General features: G+C 34.9%; 1 protein-coding gene across 2 annotated transcripts in view; it reads left to right on the top strand.

Moving 5' to 3' along the window:
• LOC117177628 overlaps nt 1–1,919 on the top strand; it is a 164,459-nt gene extending 162,540 nt beyond the window's left edge. The window contains exon 10 of one of the 2 annotated variants that reach the window (XM_033368413.1): nt 1,339–1,919. In XM_033368413.1, the coding sequence (XP_033224304.1) occupies nt 1,339–1,601 (263 nt within the window). In that variant the 3' untranslated portion in view covers nt 1,602–1,919. The remainder of the gene's footprint in view (nt 1–1,338) is intronic. The other variant, XM_033368414.1, reaches the window with a different exon arrangement.
• The last annotated feature ends 12,207 nt before the right edge of the window (nt 1,920–14,126 follow it).

Below are 14,126 nucleotides of genomic sequence, written 5' to 3'. Positions count from 1 at the left end.
CCTCGCCTTACATTGAAAGAAATACGCGACATAACAATTGGCGTGTATCAAGTAGAACTTGCCCCATCTTACGTTCAAGACAAGCTGCAACGAGAAGAAGATTAGGAGGAGTTTCAACTAGATACGCGACTTAATGAACCTGGTTTGATCAGAGGACGAGTATTTTCTCGTTTTTGAAATGCGACAAGGTACCAGCTGTGGATAGCGTTCAATGAGGTCGATGACATAGGACCAGACAATAACGAAACGCTTCTCGGTTATTACTGCACATGTAAGTCAGGGGCCAGAACTCTTGGCACTTGCGCACATATTGCAAGCGTTTTATGGTTCCTGGGTTATGCACGTCACCAGCAACAAGCAAAGTATCCTCAAAACTTCCTTGCTACAAAGGATTGTAGACGCTGCTAGTAGAGGTGAACCAGCGAACCCGAATCAAGAGCCAGAAATAGTTAAATATTTCGCAAAAGTTACTTGAATTGGTTCTATTCGCTGATCATGGGTGCTTAGCGTTCGGCCCTCTTGCAAAGGGTACACTGTTATTATCGGAATTTGCGCACTAGTTACTAATGTTACTTTAGGTACCATTTCTGCCTTTAAAGAAGTGATTAATTAGTCAAGTTAAAATCTTGGGCGCTTAGCATTTGTTCGTTTTGAGAAGCGCGCTATATGAGTCAACGGCGTAGGCGAAAATATGACAGACCACGATCTGAACCGTGATTTTTATGTTGACATCGCTTTTGTAACTCAATCTATTGTAATTCGTTCTATTCACTGATCATGAGCGCTTAGCGTTCGGCACTCTTGACAACAGTACAATGCAATTAACGGAATGTACGCACTAGTTACTAATGTTACTTTGGGTACCATTTCTGCCTTTAAAAAAGTGATGAATTAGTCAAGTTAAAATCTTGGGCGCTTAGCGTTTGATCGTTTTGAGAAGCGCGCTATATGAGTCAACGGTGTAGGCGAAAATATGACAGACCACAATCTGAACCGTGATTTCTATGTTGACATCGCTTTTGTAACAAAATCTGTTGTAATTCGTTTTATTCACTGATCTCGAGCGCTTTGCGCCGCATAGCGCTAAAACTGTCCAGTTTTTTTTGGATTTTTTTAACGGACATTTCATCCGGCACTTATAACCTTAAAAATTACGAAGTTTCAGCTAAATCCACCGAAAGCCATTTTCCCATACATTTAGTGCGGGGTGCTTTGCATTATTTAATGTTTTGATTACTGTACTTACGCATCTCTGCTAATTATATTTTTATAACTTTTATCAAGCCTGCAGTGCGTTCAAAATTTGTTAATGTAATTTTGATTCCTAATTTGTTTCAGGTGATGTAGATAGCGCTGACAATGAAGAAGAAACTGATTCGGAAATACAAATTCGAACAAAAAATGATCAGAATCGCATCCAGAAAGAACATTATAATCAGTTCTTATGTCATAATGGTTATGCAACTAATTATTCAAATTCCAATCTTGAAATTTCCATGATAGATAGGAATTCCCAATTTTTTTTCACCAATAATATGTATTGTGTTCCTCGAATTAATCAATTATCCAGAACAAAGGTTAAACACGAAACAAAGCTATGAGTATTTCTGCAATTTATTAATATTAGTATTGTTGAAGTAATTGATCTAATATCTTCCAAACTCAATTGTCCAAAAGACTGCTGCTAAGGTCACGTCAACTTTCTCAACAAATCACATCCACACAAAATGAGAAATCTAGGAGGAAGTTTTGAAAATTAAATACAAGGCAATAGGGAGTGTTTTTATCGCACTAACTTCATTGAATTGCCTGCAATTCCAGTACAAAGGTTTTCTCTTTTAAGTGTACCTAATACTTCAGGAATTTTTGTTTTGAAGTAAAAGAATGTACTTAATGAAATAAAATATTAATTATTTAATTTAAATATAAATTCAATTTTTTAATAACAATTAAAGGTACATCACTTTATTATAAGTCTCATGTAATTGTAGATATCGGTCGTACGGGCATGTGATACTTAGAAAATTATCGGTTTTACCTGTTTTAGGTTCCCTCAACTTATTTCCTAGAATAATAAATCGGTCGTCTTAAAAATTTGGGACATGATAGCGCACATGCTAACGGGCGTTCCCGCACTTTTTTGGGGTTAATTAAAAAAATTAATTTTTCTAAATTTGATTGTATGTGTATTTCGAAGTTATGTGTGTTACAATTCTCTTCCATAATTATTCTTGAGTGCTACCGGAATCATCGGTACGACGGAGACCTACATTATCGGAATAACAGAGAGGTGGAAAACGATCCTAACCTCAAAATAGTGCACATACATTCCATTTTTATTTAATACAACAAATTGTTTGTTTGTTATTAGCCCTCAAAAAAGTAAAAACTTCATCAATTTCTATTAGGAAACAGCACAGTTTTGTAAAGATATTTAAAGATACAAGTTCTGCAATTGATACAAATGCGAATGCAAAAATTTCTACCATATGTCAAGATTATACTTACATTTATGTTTAAATAAATTAGGTTCATTGTTTTTTAATTTTGACTAAATATGTGCATTATGTGTTCAGCACATTATGAACGTAAATATTTTTTAAATTTCCATTATATAAAAAATAAATTGTCACAAGTACACTTTTCTAAAATAAAATAATGTTACAGGTGAGAACATTGCGTTAAAAATCGGTCAAAGTTTTATAGGTAAGAATAGATTATAAAATTCTTTGGTTTTAGATATGCTGCAATTTCAGCATGCATAATAATGATAAAAAAATTATGAAGAAACAAAAGGATTGTCATGGTCGTATTAGTAAACATCTTACATATATATTGAATATATGTATTTCATATATATGTTGAATATATGATTAATATCTTGTCATAAGGACAACCACGGGATAACCGCCGGTTACAGTCTGTGACGGACTCGATACGACGATCCGGCAAAATTCTGGTGCACCCAGAGGACACGAAGCGAGCCAAGGACGACCGCCTTCTGCATTTTCCTCACAAGTGTCTGTGCACTTTGTTGTCACTGACGGATGCTTTTCAGGCCGTAAACCGGTGACAGGTTGGCAACTCCTAAGTCACCGATGGTCAGCACCACTATCTTAACAGAATATTCTGGGTGCAACCGTCAGAACTATCTTATAAGGTCTTTTTACCTCTATTTTTACAATCTCATCCTGATGAGAAGGTATTGGTTTTATGTAAAATTTCACTTTGTCGGTTTTCATTAAATCTCCACGTTTTGAGACCCACTGAGTCAGAAAAAACTATTTCTACGAAGGTGTTTGTCTGTCTGTCCGCCTGTCTGTCTGTAGTCTGTATACTGTAGGCACGATAACTTTCGAAAAATTGATCAGATTAGATTCTGCTTTAGCACACTGTTTTAAGGCCTAAAAAGAAAGAACAAATTCGTAAACCAGCTATTTTCGATCAAAATTCAAAAAGTAAGCGAATTTTCCAAATTTTTGAAACCACATCAAAATCCCAAAAAATCCCAAAAAACAAACTAAAATGAACATTTTAAGCCAAACCACGCATGATATGAAAAAAAGTCAAGAGAAGAAAAACGTTGATTTTTGAAAGACCTATAAGATTACCATAACAACTTTATAATTTGACCGAAAAGTTTAAAATTCCAAATTTGTTCGTACCAAAAATAATGAAAAATCCTGAAATTCCATTTTTTAATCAAATTATGCAAGATACGAAAAAAAATGAATAAGTTAAAATTGCGCGCCCTGGAAAGACCTACACATCTGTAGTGAATCACTTTTCAATAGTACTATAATAGTACTATAATAGTGCTATAATTTTTGATAGGACACGTACTTGTTGCTTTATTTGTAAAAAATAACATTTAAAATAAAAATATCAAATTAAAAAAAAAATGACGTAAGTACGAACTAAAATTAACAGACAAAAGTTGTTCGCCTAAAAAGATCTAGAAATTGATTATTAATCATTTTTCGATAGGACGAGTAGATTTTCTTTCAGTCGTAAAAAATAAAAGTAAAAATCAAAAAATTAAATTTTTGGGAAAAGGACAGAAAAGACGAAAGGGGACAAAGGATCCTATATAGGACCCTATATAGGTTCCTGTATTATACCATAGGCAAATGCACAATAGTTTTTCTTTAATCGTAAAAAACAGGATTAAAAATAAAAAAAATTATCAAAACAAGGAAATAAAAATTATTATGATTCAATTTTGATGCATATTATAATTGTATTGATATAAATTGATTGAAATGATAAATTTGTGTCAATTTGTGTCTTATTTTGCAATGTCTAAATAAGCAATCCCAGACAGAGTTAGATAAAAAATGTATTATATTTGACATAAAAGTGTATTGTGTAATGTAGAAAAGTTGACATTCTGGACAGAATCGAGTTCGAAGCACGAGATACGTGATGAGAATGTGTTCGTTAAAGCCGAAAAAGCTTTAGCAAAAGAGAGTTCACAATCACAAAATTAAAGTTGTCGATCCATTGACCTTTGATTTTAAAAGGTCTGTGCACGAACGCGGCAGAAATGCAAAAACCGAGTGCGGAGTGCGATAGACATCAGTCACGTGCCGTAAGTGCACTGAAACTCTCGAGCTAACCTCTTTTAAGAAAAGAGAATTCATAATCACCAAATTACTCTGATGGATGTTTTGAGTCTTAATTTTGAAATGTTTGCGCAAGAATGTGGGAAAATATAGAGACCGAGCGCGTAGCGCGAGGTAAATATATAATTGAGTGGGCAGGTTTTTTTAATTGTTCTTGACTGTGATGTTCCAAACACCTAGTGCGGAAAATTTAAAAATGAACATGGTTCGTTTCTCAAAGTCATGGAGAACTACTATGTTAGGCTTCGAGTGCGCAAAACAAATAGTTTTCGAAAATATTTAGTTCCTTTCGTGATCTGATATCGAAGGATCTAAGCTCGTCCTTTATCCACGGAACGACTCTAATAGTACAGGCGTCCTATGAAATTTCGCACAGAAAATGCTACCTGTAATTTCACTTCGGATTTTTGTAGTATGGTTGCTCACCTCATTCTTCCACATGCCCAGAAAAAGGTCACTTCCGCTACGATTTTTCAGTCGGTTTCCAGCCCATCGAGAATAAGGATGAACAAAAACTCAAAATAAGGTACTGAATGAACTTCATCCAAAGCACTAGGATCGTCACCCCCTTCCCCCGCCCTGTCCGAAACCCTTGAGAACCCCTTTTGGAAAGTTCATATTATCGGTCGATTTCCAGCCCATCGATGAAAAGGATGAAACTAAGGTTAAATAAAGCTTGAGTCTCCTAACTAATTCACCAGGGTTCCCACCTTTTATCCTGTCCTGGCCTCTGGTGGTAAGCATATAACAGTTTCCCCTGAACGCATCGGGCATTAATTGATGGCAGAGCTAGATACCCATGAGACACGAAATCCCTTCAAGACTTGAGCTTTAAATGGAATTTTTGGAGAAGCTATGGTGGGGTAAGAAAAGTAAAAATGTGGTTTTAATCTAACACAGCTAGACCGATTTCAATGAAAAAGATATAGGTTGTGTAGTCTATGAAGAAAATTTCTTAATGAGAGAAATTAGGGAATTCTAGCAAAAAATTATGATTGAAAAAAATGTTGAAATTAAAGGTTACATTCGAGGAATACATTCCAAAATCTATTTTCAAAAAAATCCCTGGCCTGGTTACTCGAGGATATATTTTTACCACATTTTGTACCTTATATAAATGAGCGTAAATCTATATTTATGTGTAAGAATATGTACATCAGTAATTTAAGTGAACGCTTATCTACTATATGATGATCTCCCTCCTATACAGTTCAGGTTATATAATCACATATCATCGTCCGAATCAGAACCGATATGCTCTGATTCCTTTTTGCTGTTGCATTCATCTACGATTATGTCCTCAATTATAAGAGGTATTGTAGAATCACATTTTTGTAGAAACATGGGAGGTGAAATAAAAAAAAAGTGGTGTTGCTCAAAAACAGCTTGGCCAATTTCCATCAAAAAAATATATGTTGCGTAGTCTACAAGAGCAATTCTCAAACAGAAAAATAAGGAAATTCTGGCAGATAATTGTGGATGAATAAAATTCAAAAATTTATTTTTAAAAAATCCGGGGGCTGTCTATTCGAGCCTATTAAACTTTTCTTGTATTGGCATTTTATCAAAATAATTTTTCGAAAATTAAAAAAAAATTTCCTAATTTTTTGGACCGTGTATTTTTTCATCCTTCTGTTGAAATGTGCCGCTACATTTAGAAACATATATTTTTCATTAAAATCATTTCAGCCTTTTACCAGAAAAACGATTTTTTTTTTCATAAGTATAGAATCCATGTTAGAAAGATATAGAAGAGACGCGTGCAGTGTATTAAAAAAAGGTAGAATAGATGCACCAAAGCGCACACGATATGCCTGAGTGTTTAAAAAAAACTAAAAAATTGGCAGGGATAAACGAGTTTTGCTAAAAATGGAGCATAATATTTTCGGCCGATTGTTAGCAGTAGCACTTCAGAAAAAAAAAATGATTTTGAATACTACCTTTTGTTTCCTTTACAACCTGCGCCGCCAGCTTTATGTCATCACACTGGTGAAATGTTTAAACCAGTTAAGTCTACTTTGACCAAAAAATTTCGATTTGGACTGAAGCTTCCCGCACCGGAAATAGTGGCTGTCGATTTAATTGAGGGGTATTATTTCTTACACCATTTAGATCCAGTGATCCCTTCAGGATTTGACAAAGTTGTAGAGTTTATTCTTAGAAAAGTTTGTTCCTCAATTACACAAATTCACTTAATTTTCGACAGATACTTAGATCCGTCAATTAAGGATACCGAGAATTATAACCTCGAAGAAATTGTTATCCCGTTTCCATAACTGTCGGCGAGGTTTGATATGTCTTTCTTTCTAATAATGGAACCGTGATAAAAACTGAAGAACATGGTTTAGCATGCTATCACGGGGAAGCAGACACGAGAATTGTCTTTCATTTGAGCAAATTGAAAGTAATTGTAAAGTAATGGTTAAATCCGCCGACACCGATTTTCTTATAATATTGCTCAGAAATATGCATAAATTGTCGGCATTCGAAATCTAACAACAATAGGTTCTAAACCGAATGTCATCCACTGCGCAAATTATACGGAGTTGTGCATTGAACTTAGGGACGATGTATGTGGCGCTTTTCCCGGTTTCAATAAATTTAGGGGTTCCGATTACACTGCATTGTCCTACCGAAAAGGTAAAATAAAGCCATTTGACCAACTGAAAAAAAGAAAGCTCAGTGCGTTTATGCTGAATTGACAAATCCATTGGAAATCGATAGTGTCAAAATGTTCCAAACTAATTTTTAACCAAATCTACGACGGAAATCTCGTTAAAAAAGTGCGGACATTTGAGTCTAGTTTAATTCCAGCCTGCTGGAATTCATTGAGGCAAAAAGTACGCCGCAAAGCTCATGTTAAGTCAGTGTAGCTAAACGTCACCGAGCCAGTTTGTATCAAATACAATTACGATTAATGTTGGTGGATTTTGAATGAGGATAAAATTGAGCCCCTTTATTTTGAGGAAGAGACCATACCTCTTATAATTGAAGGCATAATCTTAGATGAATGAGACAACGAAAAGGAATCAGAGCATATCGGTTATGATTTGGACGATGACATGTGATTATTAGGGTGGCCCAAGATGACAGACTTTCGAATTCTTATTACTTGCAACTGGAAATCTGTTCCTCATACTGAAAAACTAATGTCCATTTAAAAAAATAAGTTTTAAATAATATTTAGATGTGGCGCTAAGCTTATGAATTTCTTATGTAGTTTAACATAGAAAAATGTCAATTTTTCTTCGTGCCTAATCATAACATATACATTATTTAAAGAATCTAATACAATTTTGGAAACGCCTTATTCAGTAATGAAGTAAGTGCTTTACAAAAAAAAATATACGAAAAAAATTATTATTAGGATTATTTTTTAAGTCTCAAACATGGCTGTGTTTTCTTAAAACCGTGATTTTCACGAGCTTGTTTCAGGCCCTAGATATGGTTTGTTATCGCTGAAAATTACAGCAGTTGTTGCTCATAGATTCCGGATGCAACATTGTGAAAATCGTAAAATTTTGCCTTTTATATCAATCTGATTTTTATCAAAAACCTAAAATTAATTTTCCGTAAGCGACTCAGGTAGTCCATAATTTACTAATTTTATGGTGGGCGTATTGCCTCGGGTCATCAATTAATGGTCTACTATTAGACCAGTCGGCAAAGCATGACAAGGAGTGTCTTGGTGCCAAAATTAAAAAGTGGAAGCGACAGTGATATTCGTGTAGTGTTGATGCCTGGAAAGATGGCCAGCATATTTTCAACAACAAATTCGTGTCAGAAAAAGGTGCACGCGGGTCAAAGATTCCGAAATCATGTTTTTTGAAGATTGCTACCTGGATGTGAATGGGAAGGGAAAAAGTTTAATTATCAATAAAAGATATTAAAACGATGTACAATTTGTTTGGTCGAACTTCGAGATCGCTTGATTTGTTTACTTGGAAAAAAATCAAAACCGGAAAATGGTCTATTTTTAATTTTAGCAATAATACACGCAGATCCTTCAAAATTTTCGAAAATATATATTTTTGTAAAGTAAAAGCTTGTGCAAAATTTATTTACGAAAGGTGCAATTTGTACGGTAGAGAGCTCATATTTAAAAAATATGTAGATGGAGAGTTTAGCTGCTTCTAGTAAAATGGTCCAAATTTACGTTTGTGACATCAGTGTTTGCAATCGCGGTGAATTTACGGACAGCGTGAAACTAATCGCGCGACGGCGGAGTGGGGGAAGCAGCTGGAACGTTCGAGGCATTCGCGCTCAAATTGAATTACTATCTTCAAATTGCGTGCTATGTAATAATCTCGTAAATCAAGTAACATATTAAGGCAATTTTTTATTTGCGCTAACTTTTTACGCTGATTATGAATCCTACATTAAAAGTTCGCAAACTGTATAAGCAATGCTTCAAATGTAGAGTGTTTTTATTATTCTCATTAATTGCATGATTCCTGAATTAATTTTCCTATTGAAAATGAATTGTATTTGATCGATTTAAAGTTGATTAAATTATGTTTTAAGAAAGGTGTCTAAAATACAAATCGTACATTTTTTAGAGGGCTAAAGACTGCATTTGTCGAACACAACTGATCATAAGTTTTAGTTTTTCGAAATTTTACTGTTTTTTTTTATCTTTTATATTTTTTTAGTTTTACATTTTGAGTATAAATATGAGAACTGTTGATCTTACGTAAATTTTTTAAAGGGAATAAAGACTGCATTTATCGAGTACAACTCAGCACAAGTTTTTCGAAATTTGACTATTTTTGGATCTTTTTTGTTTAGTTTTAATGTGAGAACTATTGATGCCACGTAATTTTTTTTCAATTAATAAACCAAAATGAAAATTACGCAATTTATTACGAACTTAGTGTACCTATGGACAATACATTTTTATTTCAATACATATTTCTTCCAAACTTAATGAAGCAAGTCGAAAACAATACATTTCCGCAAAATGTTGAAACTGCGTTTTACGAACAATGAAATTTGCATTTTAGACATTACTTAAAACACAATTAAATACACTTTAAATCGATAAAATAAAATTAAAATCCAATTTAAAAACTAATTCAGGAGTCGTGCAATTAATGAATATAGTAAAAAGACCCCTACATTTGAAGCATTGCTTATACAGTTGACGAACTTTTAATGTAGGATTCATTACATAGACAGAAGAAAAGGTCTTGTCCACCAGACGAGATAAACATTTCTATACGTTTTTGGGGTCGCTGAATCCGTATCCGGGGTTGATTTGACTCGGTCAGGTCGCATTTCGTTCTTAACCTCGACAAAATTATGAAAGTTGAAACATTCATGGAAACACGACAAATGTCGTAAAAAACTTTCTCGGTAATCATAAAAGTGAAAACTTCAAGAAAATAGTAGCTGACAATGAGGAGCAAGGAGAAAGATTCCATAAAGACATAAAGGATATGGAACGTAGGTATCACGGAAAGTGGGATGTGAATATGTTAGCAGATTACTGTTGGAAATCGTAAAGAGAGGTTATTCAAAAATGGGTGAAACGTCACAAAAACCACCTGTATAGGTCCTGGAAGAGTAAAAGAACAAGATATCATAGAAAAAAATTTTCTTTCATGTGTCAGGGACAGTTTTCGGTGTTTAAATTCGTTTTTTAAGGTTATAAATGGAATACGACCTTGCCGAAATAAATGACCTTTCAATTTGTACTTAACGACCCTGAAAACATAATAGATTTTCTTTCTAGGTGTTTCCATGAATGTTCCAACTTTCATCATTTTTTTGAGGTTAGGAACGAAATGCGACCTGACTGTGTCAAACCAAGCCCGGATTCGGAATCTGCGACCCCAAAACCGTATAGAAATAATCCTGTCGCTTAGGATAGTTGTAATGAACTTATACATCGTGCTCAAACAAGTTATGTGCCTATAGTTCCCTGGGTTGGACAAGTCACCTTTCTTCGTTAGAAGTATAGTGCGTCCTAATACCTGCTATTGCCGAATGGGCATCTTCAACTTTAAATATAAGGTGAAAATGCGGGCCAGATATTAGTCTGTAGAAGTGAACATCTTGAACTAGAAGTTCTTGATACCATCTGTTCCTAACTCATCGGGCTTGAGTGCATTTTCGACAGAAACAGGGAAATCGCTAAAGACGCGCGATGGTTAAGCAAGAAACTTTTAATTCTCTCTGATCCAACCCTCCCTTATTTTAATTCTCCTTCTTGCATCAGATACACCCGTATTTTTTAACAATGTGTTGCTTGATTGTCAGCAGCTGTGTCTAGTTCAGTGTATAATGGTGCATCATCAGTTCGTGGACGAACTTTCGGATCCTTTCCGTAAACGGTTTACCAGATGTTATGCAGTCAATTACGTACTGAACACGACACGCATTTTGTCTTGCCCATCCAATCTTTTTGTTCATGTGATGTACGTGTCTTTAGATCTTTTAATCTATCGTGGGTTTCAGCCTTCGATTTAAATCAGCCAAAGCTCTCGTTGCACCATAAACTCAAAAATTAATGACCCAAAGATCGAACTCCTCCGAGATATCCTCACAAAGGGAGGCATCCATTTCAGTCAGATCCTGCGGCTTTGGAGGAGCTTGGATGCTAATGTTCCTTTTTTGTCCTGATATCGCTGTCATTGTAACAGTCAAGCCAGTCACTCTTGAGTTGATTAGTGTACTTAATGTAAGCGTTTCGCCGGCTAATCATCGTGTTTTCATCGGAATACTTTTCAGCACCCCAAACCGATCGCCCGATATCCCAGAGTCTCCGTTTAAATCACTTCATCCAGGTACCAATCAGCTTTCTTCACGCTTGTTACGCCTTCGTTTGGAGATTATTCCTTTGTAACCATCCCTGGAAAATTGTCCGTGAATGATAATTAATTATTGTAATAAATTTCAGGAAAAACCTTTGGTGCAGGGACCCTCTATGCGCTACCTGAACACGCATCTGGTTACTTTGTCATAGTTCCTTCGGTTCCGCTCCAAAGGAACCGAAATACATAACCATAGACATAAATTTGCCAGTTAGTATCATTTCCAGTTGTTATAAGCAAATAATAATTCATATTTATAATATTCACCAGATAAAGTAAAAATTGAATTACGTGTATAATAAATATAAAGGCTATTTTTGGTTGGAAATCAGATAAAAACACTGCAAAAGAGTCGACGGTCATTCCAAAGGGAACTCTTTTGTATTTTACATATTTTAAATATCAAGCTTAAAAATATCGAATTCAGACATGCTGTATTCAAACGTTCAACAATTCCACGCATATAATGAAAGCTTTTGACACTTTTCTATAGAAGAATAAAAAATTAAATGCTGTTTAACTGCAAGAAATCCCATCATAAAAAACATTTTACGATTATTTCACGAAAGCTGAAACCACGTTCCTATTAGATGGACTGAAATTCGCCGTTTTCCCCATTTGGAACAAAACTATGAAAATCATAACAACGTCTTCGGTACGTTCCTAGGATGTTATATGTCAGGCCAGTCAACGTCCCTAAGACATCCAATGTCCTAAAGATGACCTAAAGACGTCTTAAAGACATGGACGTTCTCGGGACATCTTTAGTACTGACATTAGACGTTTTAAGAGCATCCCTAGGATGATCAAAAGACATGTTATAAAAGACGTCTTAGGGATTTCCCAAAGACGTCTCTAGTAAATCCTTTTTTTTTTGCCCACTGGGTCAGCTCTGAGATCTGATCGTTATATAGACAGAGATTGGGTTCATGATAGCTGACGTGATTGAGTGACAAAGAATAGTTTTCGCATGTAGGCTGTCGAGCATTGTATATACATATGTGTGTGCGCGCGCGCGAGTGTGTGTATATACTACAAAAAAAACAGCCCGGTGAAACAATCATGTGCCTTGAGGACATGAAACGAGCCAAGGATGATAGCTTTCTGCATCCGGAGTCGGGAACTAGAAATCTTGAAGAATGATGGCAGGCCTCGAGTGTACAACGAAGAATGCTATCTAAAAATTGAAGTTCCGCCAAATTTGGCACTTCTTTTTTTGAACAATTGATTCTATCTCCTACCGAACGTTCGTCAGGGCAGGTTTGCGGCCAACACCGAAAGAGCAACAAAGTTGGTAATAAAGCATTCTTAGGGCCGCATTATGTCTGCAGAGATTCGACGTTCCCACGTGGGTAAGGCCACCAGAAAGCATTAAAGGCTCTGCACCAATCACTGAGAATTTCGTGACATAAAATGCGGTCACTGTATACTAAGTTGGAAATAACACCGCCTTGACACGCGAAAATGAAACCTTCTGTACCTGAATTAAGCCCTCATGATGTCAGAAAAGCAAAAAACATTTCTGTGCACATTTCCGTGCATTTTCTTGTCAAGTAGCTCTTGTCGGAATTATTCAACCCCTGCTGTCTTTACTTCTGCTTTTAGAAGTGATGAATCTAGATGCAGTCGATGTCGATGTCGATGTTGTAGAAAAGCAACAGATGAGACGGGCTGGATCCGACGTATGTGACCTGCAGAGAGAATGTCGGCTTTTAGCGTGTTTTGATTTTATTTTAATAAAAGCGTTTAATCGCGTTTTAAGTGGGACAAGGTAAATTAAATCTCACAATATTATTAAAATTGCAGAAGAGAAAAGTGCGAATCATGTTAAAAAAGGTAAAACTGCTCAAGCAAATTTGAGTTTGCAGGTTATGTTGTTATTTTCTTTCCGACCAGCCGATATTTTCTCTGCCAAATGTTTATGTTTTACAGGTCATTAGTGTTTACTGGCAACTTTTAATTTGCTTAAATTGCAATTTAAGAATACCCATGTTGAAAGTTTTAATTGGAAAGATGAATCCTTGGAAGAATACCAGATTTAAAAAAATCGAAAACTGATATTGCTGAAAAATTGTTACGCTTTATTGAAAATTAAAATATTGATTGATTTTTTTAAATAAAAAATTATCCGACGGTGCCGAAATGAAGTAAAACATTCTAATAAAATAGAACTTGTATTTAAGTTATAATTTTTTTTAATCAGCGAAGTTGACATTTTTTTTAATTCAGGTAAATTTTATTCAAAAAATGTTTGTTATGTTTTATACTTTTATGATGGCAAGCAAGGGGCTGTGCGTGAAGTACAACAACTTTTATTCTGAAATTCTGAAGCACTTGAACCCTTTGTTAGGGTTACCCAAAAATCACGTAAAACGATTTGGAGTAGAGGAGGATTTGGTAAAATCGTAATGTTTGTTATGAATGAACAAAGTAGTTCATTTTCAAACAAAGAAAGATTTTCATTTTAAATAGAAACCAGGCGAACTGAATCAAAAAGGCGAAGTTTAAAAATAACGAGTTCATGTCTCAACTAAAACAGATTCATTTTCAACCAAAAAGTTGAATTTTTTAACCAAAAAAATATCAATTTTCTACCAAAATAGACTAAAATATATTTGTAGGTAAAATTACAATTAAATTATATTTTCTTTACAAACACTCCGGCGAATTCAATAAACATTTTCTC

Source organism: Belonocnema kinseyi, chromosome 8 (genome assembly GCF_010883055.1).
Source record: "Belonocnema kinseyi isolate 2016_QV_RU_SX_M_011 chromosome 8, B_treatae_v1, whole genome shotgun sequence".
NCBI classification, from domain to species: Eukaryota; Metazoa; Arthropoda; class Insecta; order Hymenoptera; family Cynipidae; genus Belonocnema; species Belonocnema kinseyi.
The sequence above is the reverse complement of the archived record's forward strand: the minus strand, read 5'-3'. Positions and strand labels throughout refer to the sequence as shown.